Source organism: Artibeus jamaicensis, unplaced genomic scaffold, assembly GCF_021234435.1.
Source record: "Artibeus jamaicensis isolate MK-2021 breed Jamaican fruit bat unplaced genomic scaffold, CSHL_Jam_final contig_76, whole genome shotgun sequence".
In the NCBI taxonomy this organism is placed as follows: Eukaryota; Metazoa; Chordata; class Mammalia; order Chiroptera; family Phyllostomidae; genus Artibeus; species Artibeus jamaicensis.
The window spans coordinates 13,640,785-13,655,810 of record NW_026521954.1 but is presented as its reverse complement, the minus strand read 5'-3'; the positions used below and the strand labels follow the sequence as shown (position 1 = coordinate 13,655,810).

Genomic DNA, 15,026 nt, shown 5'->3' with positions numbered 1-15,026 from the left:
ACTTCCCATAGATGGAGACTCTCAGGATGGCAAGCAGTACACTCAGAATCCTCTCTGCTCTCCTGTTACGGAAGAGTCCTTGGGTAAAACCAGACACTGCTGTGCATTTTTTTTAAGGCTGAACATCTTTCAAAATGGTGCCTTCCAATAACCAACAACTCCCATACACTATGACCATCACCACATTTTATTGAGGAACTTGGTCATGTTTAAGAAACGGTCCCCATGAAAGGACCTCCTTCCTGCCGAGTAGTTTCCCTGAGTTAAACTCCAACGCTCGCCTCTGTTGAGAGAGCTGCCTCTGGTAAGGAACTGAAAGTACATCTCTCTTGGCAAAATGGGAAATTATTTGTGAGGACAGAATGAAACTTCAGTAGTTCGTCCTTTTCTCCACTGTACTTTTGTTCGCAGCTTCAGCTGGGAGAGTGCACACATTTAGTTTGGTTTATGAGTTCATATTTTATAATTAACGTTGCCAACAGGGGAGTTTGATTAATACCAAACAGTGGATTTTGAGCAATGTTCCATACAAATTGCCAAATTTAGCAATAAAATAAATTGGTTATGTGAACATAATTAGTAGGATAACTACTTAAAATTCAAAACCGAATGTGAATAATTCCAAATCATCTGAGCCACAAATCATTATTTGTATGGAAGGGGGGAAGGATAGCATTCGGGTTTTATTTTGCCCTCGACTGCAGTGTTATCCACCACCAAGCTGAACATAACAAAACTTCCACAATGAGTTGTGATAATATTTTAGAGCAACCCAGAAACACACACATGTGTGTGTGGTGCACGCACACACACAAAGGGAATGTCAGGAAGGTAAGAAATGCCCAACTGTGACTTTTTGTTGCAGAGGTAAGAATCTATAACAAAATGTTCAGCAAACGCTGCATTACATTTTTCTGACAAACTCTGTATAAACCCTCGGCGCACAACCACCCAGCAGGGCCTTATTCCTTTAAACATTCGCCGTACCTTATTGTCACCCTGGACTTCTCCAAGCCTTTGCTGAAGTTCTTTTATTTCTTCTCCCAGATGTCTATTTCGGTCCTGAGAATCTCTCAATAGTTGTGCAAGATTAGCCTGGAAATATCAACACATTATGAGATACAATCAGAAACGGAGGAGTGGTTAAATGGGAGGCTTTATTAGGCTTCTAGGGGCTGGTGTCCAAGCCCGGCTGAACCACACAAAGCCCATTAGAGTAAACAAATGCATATACAAATGCGGCAAGGGTGCAGATCACACCACGACAACTGCATGGAGGAAATGAAGTTGGCCGTGAACTTCCATTTGGGGATGTTCTTTGTTTCCAGAATGGCTCAAGGACAAGTAATAAAAAAGTTGTTTGTATTTGATTAAAAAAAAAAATTTAAGTACTTTTCACTAAAAATCTTGCAAGTGGCACAGAGTTGAATTGTAAAAGGTAGACCAACAATATAGGAAAACTTTCATTTCCTTGTTTAGATAGTTTTTTGCCCTTCCAATAGATCTAGTTGCATAAACTTTTCTTTGCTACCTCAATGCCCAGGATTTTAATCACAAAAGGAAGAAACAAAAGAAGACACAAGTGGTGAGCCACGATTTCAGAAATCAGGATCCAGAGATAATTCAACAGTCTCCTGGGCTGGTTTTCCTTCCACCTCATCCCAAACAGCCAGGATGATCACGCGCCCGTCCATCTTCATGATGTCATCCCTTCCTTAAAATTTGCGTCCAGCTCCGACCCACATCCTTCTAGCCCATGTGGGAGGTTGTCCGATGGCCAGTCTGCTCTCACAATCCCTCTTCATCTCTCACCATCCCTGCCCTTCTCCCATAACACACAGCACTTTCACCACATCCCCACCCCTCTTCAGCTTCTCCGAACTGGCAATGCTTGCTCTCCCCACCTGCAGACATGCTTTCGTCCATCAAGCCTGTAACCGACCATCCCACTGAGCCTCACACGGCTTCCTGTTCTGCAGTCTTATTTGTATTTCTCTAGCTGTCATTGATTCCAATTCTCACCTTGCTTATGATGGTCTTATCTAAGATTAGCAAGAAGACTGCAAGCTACAGGGAGGCAGAGACTCTGTTCTCTAGTGCCTCGGCCCCAGGAAGCTGGTGTTCCAGCAAGTGTTTTAAAGACTTACGATGAATAAATGAGGGAGGACGGAGGGAAGGAAGCAAGCAATCAGAATATGACTCCTGGAAAGGAATCATTCTGAAATCATGACTCGCAGGGATTTTAAACATTATCTTATAGCGTTCCTTCATGTTATAGCTGAAGAAATTCAGATCCAGAGCCATTAGGACACTGGTGTAACCATAGTGGCTAAATCTCCAAAGGCTTCATTTTCAGGGTTACAAATCTGGGGGGTACTCTGTTCCATTAGGTACGAACGAAGAATAAAGGTGCAAGAATATAAAACAAACCTGGGCTCATCCTTGACTCCTTACTTTATCTCATCTCCTATGTCCCATCTACCGGGACACCTGGAGTCTCTACCCTCACGGTATCCGCTGCCCAGTTCGGCCTCCCTCCAAGCCCCTTGCTGTTCTCCATACGTACGAGGCAGACTCCCAGCTCAGTGCCGTGTCCTGTTCCCTCTCACCGAGTGCTCTCCCCCCAGAATAACTCTCAGCTCACACCCTCACCTTTTCCAGGTCTTTGTTCAAAGTTCATGGGCTCCGGGGACCCACCTAAACCACTTCACCTGAGGCTTCGACCTGCCCACCTCCAGCTGAGCTCCTTCCCCTCCACTCTGTTTTCTTTTTCCCGTTGTCATCTTTTCATATACCATGTCATTTACTTTATGGTTTATTGTTTACTACTGATTTCCTGTCTCCTTCTCCCTACTAAAATAGAAGTTTCATGAAGGGCAAGGAACTTTGTTTTCTCTGCTGACCCAGTAGATACTCCATAATTTTTTTTTTTTAATGACAGACAACGTGCTGGGCCTGGAGGTGTGATCTCAGCCCCAGCAGGGACCTGGGGTGATAATAACAAGGGCCAACCCTGAACCCAATCCCCAGCTTGGAGTCTTTCATGAGAAAGCCCACTCATCCCCACTAAAAGGATTTAACCAAACCTCAATTTCTGCTCACTTATTTGTGAACATTAATCTGATCTAATTTTTCTACCCTATATTTGCAAATCTCATTATCTGGTCACAGTTGCATTCCATTATTCAGACAAAAATTTGCTAAAGGATGAGGAAAATTAACTCCCCGTTTATAGAGAGGAAAGAAAAGAAACAGCAACAGACTATTTTTGGAAATTTCTCTCTGTGGAATCAGAAAGACTAAGTTAGGTCCCAGTCCCGCCACTGCCTGTGCTGGGTGACCTCGGGTAAGGTTCTTAACTTCTTGAGTTTCCCCATCTGTAAAATGAACTCCCCATTCATACTTCATGGGGAGATTTGATACTGGAATTGAGTGATAAATACAGGACACCTACCACAGTGCTTGGCACACACAGGCTCTGGTAAAAGTCTGGTTGCCTCCCCCCCCCCCACCATGACTATACCCTTCCACTTGCCCCGACTCAACCATGAAGGGAACCATTGTGTAGACAAGGCCAAATACCTCCTCCAACCCAGATGGATCCATCCTGATCTGTTGGGAACTGCCCTGACTGGTTTCAGAAGCTGTAACCCCCCATGGCTAAGGCTGAGTTGAGTGACCTTCAGACCATAAGCCACTAAGGAGATAAAGCTTATCTCCCTGGCAGGAGCACCACTTCTGCTCCTTTTTCCATAACTGGCCCTCAATGCTTGATCAGTTAGCCAATGATGGGTAAGATTCCCCAAGGAGGGAACGACCTAAGACAGGCATGATCACATGGAGGCCCCGGGAAAGACCTGGAGGGCTACAGCAAAGGGGTGATGGACCCTCACCCCTCGGCTATTACACAGCCCGAGTCCTCATTCTGTTTGTGGGAAGTCTCCTAATCTCTTGGCTGCCTTACTACCCCTGCTTGACTTAAGCCTGAAATAATGCCATAAGCCTGAAACAATGCTTGTGGTGGGTACCGCCCTATGCTAGAAAGGGTGGGTTCCCTAGGGCAATCAGGCCTAAGAAAGAATATATAAAAATATTTTGAAATCTGCTTTGTTTAGAATGCTCTCAATTAAATGATAAGGGTCCAAGCAAGATGTGAGTTTGTTCCTCAAAGTTTTATAGCTCTTTAGCTATCTGACCCTGACTTATAATAGGTCCTCAGAGTTCTTTGTTATCTATTGTTTGATCCTTATTGCCTGACAATGATTAATGACCTTTACCTGTATTCCTGTGCAAAATGAACCTAATAAAAGCCCATTGAGGAAAAGGCTCTTGGGCCTTCTCCTTTGAGAGAATGGCCATCTTTCCTTCCCAAGCAGATCATGTCTTGGTAGACTTATTCTCATCTCTGGTAGCCGGAGCCCTCCTCCCCCACCCCCCGGCCTCCCCACCCCAGGGATCCTACCTCCTCACTCTTCCTTACTCATCTATTCATTTATACAACAAATCTTTACTGCAACACACTGTTTTAGATTCTGAAGCTAGAGCAGTGAGCGATACAGACAACACCCTTGCCCTTGTAAACTTACACTTTAACAGGTGATAATACATTAATTACATTACATTACAACAAAATAAATAATGGCCCGGTAGTTGGATGATTAGGGCCGTGGAAAAAAACAAAGTGGGCAAAGGAAGCAGAGTGTGCCAGGGAAATAGCCACAGAGGCCTCACTGGGAAGGTCCCATTTCAACCAAGACTTGAGAAAGGACCGAGAGAGAGAGAGAGAGAGAGAGAGAGAGAGAGAGAGAGAGAGAGGGCCTGAGGGAATCCCAGTGGGTGTGTTCCAGCTCCAGCTACTGGCTTCCCTCTGTCCCTCTCCCACGGGAAAACGTCCACTTGGGAGAGCAGTTCACCCCAGAGACCGTAGTGACCGGCCAGATGTACGATTTGGTTCTCCATTCCCTTTTGCCGGCCCCTCCCCTCTGTGCCGCAGCTTCTTCCTGAGCACAAACCATCTGCAGCAGGCGGCCTCCACCTTTCCTGCACACAGCACCAGAGCTTTTCCCAGACGTGAGCTCTGCAAGCAGAGTCCCTCCTCCAACAGGTGGAGGGACGGCCGAGGCCGAGGGACTGGCCCGGGGGGAGGGGGGGGGAGAGGGACCTGGTGCAGCGGGCAGCCTCCCAGGAGAACCTCCACAGCCCACATGTGACGGGGTGTGTCAGCCCCGCATCTGCAGGACACGGCAAAATTTGCGTTCACAGAAGCCTGTGGAAGATGCACTCAGAAAGAACTGCTTGCAAGAGTAACAGTGAAAACTTAATAAAAGACACACAACAACAACAAAAAAATTGCGATATCTCTAACTTTCCCTTTTTGAATCAATAATGGCTTGAGCCCCTCAGGTGGGTGGATGCTCCCTCACCAACCTGATCGCAGCATCTGAATCAGTACGACTCCGTCTGTCGGTAGTGAGAGACCAGTTCTCTGCCTCCACTTCATCGCAGACCAGAACTTTCACAAAACGCAATAAAAAGTAAATTTAAAAAGACATCAAGACCCCCAAGTGTCTGTCAGAATCAAAAACCATGCTGTCAGATTGCTATCAAAGTTTCTGAACGCCTTTAATGCCTGCACTTAGCTCGTCCAGAAACAGCAGCTTGCAACCTGGCCCTGGTCCTTGGGCTTCACTTTGAACAGCCCCCAGCGTGTCAATGCCCCCTGACATTCAGACATTAAATGGAGCAGGGCAGGCACCCGGTATAACCCTCAAGGGTTCCAGTGATACATAAAGCAGAGGACAGGGCTGCTTAGGAAACAGCGGTCAGAGGCCCGGTGATGTGACTGTCAAACATTATTTACTCTGCAGCCTGGCTAAAAAGAAATCTACCAAAATAAAGCCAGGCCTGTCCACCGTAGCTGCAGAACAATAGTCAATCAGAACCATGCTGACTCCGAGTGAGTTCACAGTAAATGTACACCAGCTTTAAAATTGACCCCTGGGGCAGGCGGGGGTGGGGGCGGTATCCCGCTTTAAAGCAGTGACTTGTAATTTTCTTTTACACTTCACCGGCTGGATTACTTGTCAACACACAATTCTTTCCTATTCATCAGGCCTTCCACCTCTTCAACTCCAAAACAATAACTTTGAAAACTAGAAAATGACTATTCTGATACAGTGTCTAACACCATAACACCTGAAAGAACAAAGAAAAAGAAAAGTAGTACATTTGGAAGCGCTCAGAATAGAGGAGAAAAGTTCACACAATTCTTTTGACCAAAAATAACCCCCGTGACTCACACGCATTCACCACAACAATCCATCAAGCGAACCGGCGACGCCTGCTTATAATTTATCAGCTATGCAGCCCACTTTGTCTCCGTGTTATTGAGAAGGATTCTGTGACCATCGGTTTAGAATGGCAGCACCACGGACAGGAAATGTCAGGGAAAAGGTGGCAGACGCTGGGAAGGATTTCACAGAGAAAGAAAACAAAACCGAGAGATTATTTCCTCCAAATCTCTGGGGCGCGGGGGAGCATAAATAACAAAAACATGAAAAGGCTTAAAAAGAAGCCTCTTTTCCATATTCAGATCTAGCCAGGGCCGACATTAAAGGCTGACATTTTAGCTCTGATTATAGTAGAACGCTGAATCTGATGGAAAATGTTGTAGAATCCATACACACTTAAGTCACTGTTTTCGGCCAGACTGGGATAGGGAAAGGAGGGACGAGAGAGTTAATGAAAACACAGCCCAGAGGCCTGAGGCTGACAGTGTGTGACAGCCCTCCACCCCGACAGGCCTTCCCATGTGGAGGGAGGGTGCACCCCCAGCTGCGGCGATGTCTGCAGCTTCATGTTGCCAAGGCCAGAGCCTGCTGTGGACATTCTCCCTGCACAGAGCTGAAGACTATGGCCCCTGACAGAGATCTGGGAGTTGAGAGGCTCCGGTGCATCTCACCCCAGGCCTCCCCCCTGCCTTTCTGCAGAAATTCTCACCAAGGCAGATCCGCCCTGTGGGCCAGGGGAGCCTTTTCTTCAAGTCCAGCTGCATCCTAAACACCTGCCTCCACTGCTCTTTCAATTCCCTTAGAAATGCCATGAAATGTATCAGGACAGTTTACACTCTGGATGCAATACACTTTTAAACATGCAAAAATGATGGGAGATTTTTTTTAAATGATACATCACACTTGGCAATGACAACCACAGCTCAAGGGTTCCTGCTCAAATAATCATCACTGGCTCATGAGGAGGGGATTACAGGATGCTCATTGGGAGAAACAGTCCTAAATCTTTGAGATGGGGAGAAAGATCCACAATATACCATTTTCCTCCCTGATGTGATTACGATGGTTACGAGGGCATCAGAGGATGTCACTCCAAAATATGCCACTTGGTTGTAAGGGTTATTTTGAGCTAAAGGCAATTGAGAATCAACAGATACAGAGAGTTTCCCTTCTTCCCTTTTCCTGCCGAAAAGCAGGGCACACATGTGCTTCTGTGGACGTGTCCCATCCTCTCCAGTCCCAGGAAGAGGAGGGTGGCTCCAGCCACAGAGATGGTGAGTTGGCACTGTCAGCACCTCTAACTAACATAACCCCCACTTTCCATCAGCTTCTGCACATACACTTCCTCGTCACTTTCCCACAACTGACCACCCTTTGAAGCCCAAACCCCTTTCTTTTGTCTGGTTGGTTTGGCAACCCCCAAATCTAACCATTCCTCCGAGTTCCACTTCTGTGAACTCCCTTTCACATAAAATACTCACAAAATTGTATTCTTTTTTTGCTCCTGTTAGTTAAATTCACAGCCCCTCAAGCACTGGACTTAAGAGGGTAAAGGATTTTTTAAAAATGAAAAGAAAGTGATGAAAAGCTTAAAATTAACCTTCCCACCTGGCACTAGCCCAGACACTGGGAAGAGCCATGAATCCTCCTCACCTGAGCCCTTAAATAATTGAGACCAGTGGCCGAAAGGACCAGAAGGACCAGAAGGGAAAAGGGCAACGTGCTGAGACCAATCCCTCCCTCCTCTTGAATCTCTGTAATGCACCAGATGACCACCATTCCTGTTAACTAGCCATGGAGCAGTCACCCTCGGGCAAAAATGTAAAAAGGACGCCCCACCAGAAAGCCCTCTACCTCACTTCTCAGTTTGCTCACAGAGCAAAACTGGAATTCAAAACGGGGTGGGAAACATCAGACAGAGACAGAGAGACAGGTAAAACCGCAACCGAGGCGCTTCCTCAAGGAGAGCAAGTTAAACAAAGAGCATGAGAGAAAAAAGAGGCAGAGACCAGATTTAGAAAGTGCTGCTCCACCCCACAGTGTTAATAAGTGGACCCCTTGAACCCACACCTTCAGTAGGCGAAAGCACAACATTAAACAAGAATATGTAAAAAAAAAAAAAAGACAAAAAGCATTGGATGAAACATCAAGCATACTTGAGAGGTGTGATTGATAGCAAATTTAATTGCAATTTCTACTTGGCTGCTTTGGTCTGTGGCAACTCCTGTGTTAATAGTAATAAAGTGAAGCTTGTTTTGCTGAGCAAGGGCCCCTATTCATAGCAGCTGCCAAAGTGATGGCCTTGGCTGCGGCGACAGCTTTCTGTTTTACAAAAAACAACCCCCCCCCCAGCAGAGATTATTCCGTGTGCATTTTTTGGCTGTGCAGGGAGCCCTCAGTGGTCTACTCCCACCTCATAATCTCAAAACACACACGTGTGAGGGCATTTCCAGTTTACAGGCAAACAGGTTCAGGAGGTTGCTATTTAAATAAATGTTTGCTTCATCTTGGCTATTATGATTCCGCATCTGCCACTCAGTGGCTCCCTTAACAGCTCCCAAGTTCTTTAGACTCACGGAGCCTAAATTTCCTCATCTGTGAAACTGAGGGGGCGCTCTCACCTTCGTTACAAAATTGTTGAAAGGACTCAAAGGGCTTATAGCAATAGGCACGAGGGGAAGTTACTGTTATGTTTTGGCAGGTTTCCCGCAGGCTGGACCCTGGATGTCTTCCGTGGATGCTGCACTGTTCAAAGTGGTATGAAGGAAACATCTCAAAGCACTCGAGATCTTTGGAGATGGTTCTGGGTTCAGATACAAAGTTGCTCTGATAGGCAGTCACTGGGGACTAAGAGAAGACTGGCCAAGAAGATTTGGCTACTGAAGTAAAAGGCTCCTCTCCAGCCCACCTCACAAAGGGCCACACTATGCTCTGGTTTCTCCTGGGTGGTCATCCTGGTGCATGCCACTGTTTAAACAAGCCGCCACTTTCAAAGATTTTATTTACTTAGTTTAGAGAAAGGGGAAGAGGGGGAGAAAGACAGGGAGAGAAACATTGTTGATGTGTGAGAGGAACATCAATCAGCTGCCTCTTGTATGTACACATTCCAACTGGGGATCAGCCAGTAACCCAGGCACGTGCCCCGATGGGGAATAGAATCTGTGACCCTTCGGTTTGTGGGAGGACGCCCCACCCACTGATCCACACCGGTCAGTGCAAGCTGTCACTTTCTGTGGGAAGAAAGTGAAGACTCCCTCTGGGACTGGGAAGGATGCCCCCTGTGCTTTCCCAGCTTGAAATGACAGCTGGGAGAGTCAAAGACGCAGCTGATTGCTCATGGAGAAATTTGAGTGAGACAAACGTACTTGCTGTGATTCCCCCAAATCCCACTTCATAAGAGGATTAACCCAAGATCATCATTTCAACCCCCCTCTTTGTCTCCTTTGGAGATAACTGCTTGTTTAGCAAAAGAAAAATATTTAAAGGGTTGTCAGAGACCTTTTGGTGGTCTCTCACTTCGGTGCAAAGAGGTACTTGGTGCACAGCTCTGCCTGGAGTGTCAAGAAGAAACTTTCATTTCAATATTCCACCAGAAGCTATTAGCACGTCACCGTTGTCACAATCTCTTCACAGCTTCTTTAACGGATGATTTGCCATTGGAAATTGAGTTGTCTTAAAAAGGATTCTAAGTTCTAAAAGAAAGACTCAACAACTATATTTCTAGAACCACAGCCATGAAAGTTCTGGTCTGTCCTCTGAGGACGAAATTAAAAAAAAATAAAATAAGGCAAGAAGAAATTATGGCCAGATGTTGTTTACCACAGGAGAGAACGCGGGCTTAGGTAAAAATTCTGAGGCCCAGGTCTGGTTCTCCAACACTCCGAAGCAGGGAGCCTCAACTAAAACACTGAATATTTGGACTTGCAGAATGAGTCGGGTTAAATATTAGTTTTGCTTCCTCTGCACTCAAACATTCGAAGAATCAAACATTTGAAGATGTGGAACCAAAACACCTGAACTCAAACCCTGAACCACAAGTGAGGAGATTTCTCATCCTGCTCTACCAACATGCAATGTGACTTTGGGCAAGTCACAGGAAAAATAAAGAATAGCAAACCCATTTTCTTTTTACTCTCCATGGAGCACTTAACCAAGTACAAGGAAGTCAGCCCCAGAAACATTGTCATACCAATTCCTCATAAGAACTTTACAAATATGTCTCATTATGATGTTCATTTTGAAGAGAAGGACACTGGATCTCAGATAGGTTACACAAGATCACCCAGCCAGCAAGTGGTTGGGTTAAATTGGAATCCATGATGCCTATAATGTACCCTTGAGACTTTACACAAGACAGAACTTGCCAGTGTGACCTCAGAAGATAGTTTGGGAGATTACCTCCATCCATCCTTCCATCCAGCCAGCCAGCCAGCCAGTCGCTGGGGAAAAAGCATGAAGCACTACCAAGACAGAGTGTGTGGTATGTTTCCACTGAATCTGAGAAGCGCTCTCAATACTTTTAGAGCAGCAGCTCTTGAATGCAGTCCCAGGAGCCCCAAGGGTCCATGAATGAGCTGCAGATAGTGTGTGAATCCAGGAAGTTGAGTGTAAAACTATTTGTGGGCATGTATGTGTCCCATTTCTGGAGCAAAGGCCCATGGTTTTCACTGTATCCTCAAACATACCTCTGATTCTCAAGAGTCTGAGAACCACTGGTCCAGAAGAATAGAACTGAAAACACCGTACTTGCAATATCTCATTTGCTCCTCATAGCCACACTGTGAGGTGGGTACCACTTTCTGCCAATTAATGGATGAGAAAGCTGAGACTCAGACATCCAAAGCAACCTTCCCAAGGCCACACAATTAGTTTGATGGGTGCCATTGCTGGCTCCCTCATAGCTCTTGCATCCCAGGTGCTTAATCTAAGGCAATTCATGTAGTGCTCTCCTGGTGAATGCTAGTAGACCGGGAAGAGGAATATGTCCAACACTCCTTCCAAGTCACTTGAGTAGACTTGGGGGAAGGACTTCTATTTCAGGGCTGGTTTTTCTGCCTCTCCTGCTTAGAGGAACCAGCCTTAGAAGAAAACTTATGTGAAGTTCAAGAGGAAGCTGACATTAAAATTGGCACAGTGACGGAGTGGTCAGATAAAATACAGGACACCCAGTTCAACTTGAATTTCAGATCTACAGTGATGAATAATATTTAGCATAGGTATGTCCCTAATAAAGCATGGAACATATCTGTATACTGAAAAAGTATTAACCGTCTACCTGAAATTCAGATTGACCTGGGTGTCCTGTATTTTTCTATGTATTTTTATTTGCTGAGTGGGGCACAGGGGAGAGAATGAGTGCGTGATGACTGTACAGCATCCAAAGCCTCCACCACCTCTGAGCTTTCGGTTATGTGAGGTCATTGACTCCTGCACCGTTTAAACTGTTTAGAATGTCTGTCACCTGCACCCCAGTGCATGCTGTCTCATGCAGCAAGTCAGTGGTTCCAACCCCAGCAGGCAGGGTGCGGAGGGCAAGCTCACGGCACTAAACTAAGCCTAGAGGGACAGAAACTCGATGCCACATTAAAGCCACATTAAAATCTACAAAGCCAGTGTTTAGGACACCAACTTGGTTTTTTTTTTTTTAGAGCTGTAACAATGCAGCTTGACAGACTTACTGGAATTCATCAGATTCTCCTCAGTCAATGTAAATTTTTTAGCAGAGTCACGGAACGTGAATTCATTTACACTGTAAAACTCCTTCATAAATACTAACAATGTCTAAAATCATGGCAAAGATGGCTGCTCATAGCCACCAAAACCACAAAAACAAAAGCACCTAGCAATGCCAGATTAAGGATCCCAATTTTCAGACATTAATAATAAATTCCCATGTAATTGTGTTTAGAAAATAAAGCAATTGGCTCCATAGAAAAATTCGACTTTAGATCAGACCTGCAGCATTGTGAGTAACCAAATAAAATAGCAAGGAGGTCATGGCCGAGAGTGGACCGAGTGACTGAATGGTAAGCACAGGACTGAATTGCTATTTAAGGGTAAACGTGTGTGTGTGTGTGTTGGGCATACAGTTAACACAGCATCAAAAATCACAAGGTAATGAACCCGAGGGGTTTATATGCAGTGCCAGGTATATGATCAATGAGCAGAAACAGGAGGTTGGATTGGCCATTACAGTTACGAGGAAACCAAACACATCTGTCCTTATTTGCATCCAGCAGTTCTGAAGCTCTCCTTTGGTGCAGGCCTCCCGTAACACAGAACACACGGCATTCACATCGCCGTCATCCGGGCTCCCTTCACACCCATAAGAGACTATACTTCAAGGTACGTCAGTACAGAACAATCGTGAAGCTAAGGAAAGTTCTAACAAAGGTATCTTGGGAAAAAGCAATATGTATGTATGTATGCAACTATATTAAAAGAAATTTGATGTGCAGTATTCCTGGATGTGATAATATGAAAATGTTAACTATGCCCAAATTAATCTATAAGGTTAGCAAACCCTGAATCAGAATACCAACAGGTAGGGGTTTTGGTGGGGGGGTTGGGAGGATTTTATCAGGAGGAACTGATAAAATGTTGGCAAGTGTATCTTCCTGAAAAAGATGAGCAAAGGGAAGGATCTGAGCCCAGATAGATGTTAAAAGCACTTTGAAGTAGAGCCAGAAGGACGTGGTACAACTGCAGGACCACAGAGAACGCTCGGAGGAGCAGAACAGGAAGCCCAGAAACAGATCTGTGTGCATATACAAGGATTTGTTCATTGAGAAAGTGGGCATCTGGAATCTGCAGGGGAAAATCGAACTTGTCAATAAACACTATTGGCTACCTTAGGAGAAAAGAACATAAATGGCTTGCGAGTTTTGCTGGTAAGATGGCTTTTAAAAGTCTGAAGTGCTAGATGAGTGGATAAAGAAGATGTGGTACATACACACAGTGGGTTACTACTCAGGAATGTGAAAAAATTGAAACCGTACCATTTGCAACAACATGGATGGACATAGAGTCTATTACGCTAAGTGAAATAAGTCAGAATGAGAAAGCCAAGTATCGTGTGATTCCACTTATACATGGAAATAAAAAGAAAACAACAAATGAACTAAAACAAAAGCAGACTCATGGATACAGAGACCAAACTGATGGCTGCCAGAGGGGAGGGGGTTGGGGACAAGTACAAACTTCTAGTTACAAAGTAAACAAGTCATGGGAATGTGGTGCACAGCTCAGGGATCACGGTCAACAATATCACAGTAACTCTGTGTGGGGACAGCGAGTCCTAGACGCACTGTGGCGGTCACACCACATGGTATGCAAATGTGGAATCACTGCCCCTGAAGCTGATATAGTCTTGTATGGTAACTATACTCGAGTATAAAGTATAAATAAAATACGAAATATTAAAACTGTCTGAAGTGGCAGAAGATCAACAGTGAAAAAGTACCATCCACGGAAGAGAAAGCTGAAGTGCTATAACCATGAACCCTCGACTCACGGTTTCCCAGCAGCATTGCCAACAAAGAAGGACAACATGGTCACCTGGGGTGTCCTTGTCCACCCTGTTGGACCTTACCAGGCGTCCTTTACCCTTCCCCCTGACCCATCCCCTCTTGGTGGTCAGAATTTCCCAATCACCCACTTCCTCCAGCAGTATAAAAGGATTCTGGAAAATGAAAGATTTCTCTATACATTGTGGAACTCCCCGGTCCCCCTAACTGTTGGAAGGCACCAGTGCAAACATTGTAAGAATTTTCCAAGAGCAGGAATAAGTCTCACCTGTTTCCTCTTTTCAGGAGGAAGTGACGGATCTCCATCCTACAAAGAGACAAGCACTACATTTTAGTTTAAAAAAATGTGCTTAGATTCAGACCCTCCCAACTCCCACCCCTTGCAACCAGACATGTGCTGGACCAAGCTCAAATCTTGTAAAAGATTAACTGTAAACTGACCGGACTTGTTTTGGAAAAGTCTCTAAGGCACAGGTGGCAAACACAAGGCCCATGGGCCTTATCCAGCCCTCCACCTTGTTTTATCCCACCCGGCACATTGTTTCCACCCAGCGGCAGTGCTGAGCTCCTTGTCCCTAGTTAAGAAGTAGTTACATTTATACAGTCCTAAAGTTACATTTGGCCTTTTGAAGGCAACTGCGAGGCTGATGTGGCCCCTGGTGAAAATGAGTTTGACACCTTTGTTCTAAGGAATCAGTTCCAATTAGGACCAAACCTATATATTTTTTCGAACGATGTGAACCAGCCCTGGCTGGTGCGGTTCAGTTGGTTGAAACTTTGTTCCTCAAAATGGGAGTTCACCTGTTTGATTCCCGGTCAGAACTGATGCCTAAGGTTGTAGCTTTGATCTCTGGTATCGATGTTTCTCTCTTTCTCCCTCTCCGCCCCCCACATGGAAATAACAACAACAGAAAAACCCTTAAAAATGAAATAAAAATAAACCTATGTGAACAGAAAAACAAAAGCAAAGCAACTAGATTTATCAAAATTTTTTTTGAGCAGAGCCAAACTTATACTTCATTTGGTCTGAGTTCCTTTTTTAAGCAGATCACTTGAGTTTTCTCCATGAATAGAATAATTTGAGGGGTGTGGAAAGGATATGATCAAAATAAAAGAAAATAAGCCGAGAACTTCCAGTCCTGTCAGACTTTTTGTGTTAAAAGGATTCAGTTCTCTCCCTTGGGGATTACCCAGGAACACAAATACCTCT

At 45.1% G+C, this 15,026-nt stretch overlaps 1 protein-coding gene across 3 annotated transcripts in view; it reads right to left on the bottom strand.

Moving 5' to 3' along the window:
- The window catches only part of CCDC149 (coiled-coil domain containing 149), a 96,068-nt gene that overhangs the window by 44,191 nt on the left and 36,851 nt on the right, over positions 1–15,026 (bottom strand). For 2 of the 3 annotated variants that reach the window (XM_037155508.2, XM_037155509.2), the window contains exons 3-4: positions 14,085–14,123; positions 988–1,095 (exon numbers count right to left, since the gene is read on the bottom strand). In XM_037155508.2, the coding sequence (XP_037011403.2) occupies positions 988–1,095; positions 14,085–14,123 (147 nt within the window). The remainder of the gene's footprint in view (positions 1–987; positions 1,096–14,084; positions 14,124–15,026) is intronic. The other variant, XM_053672366.1, reaches the window with a different exon arrangement.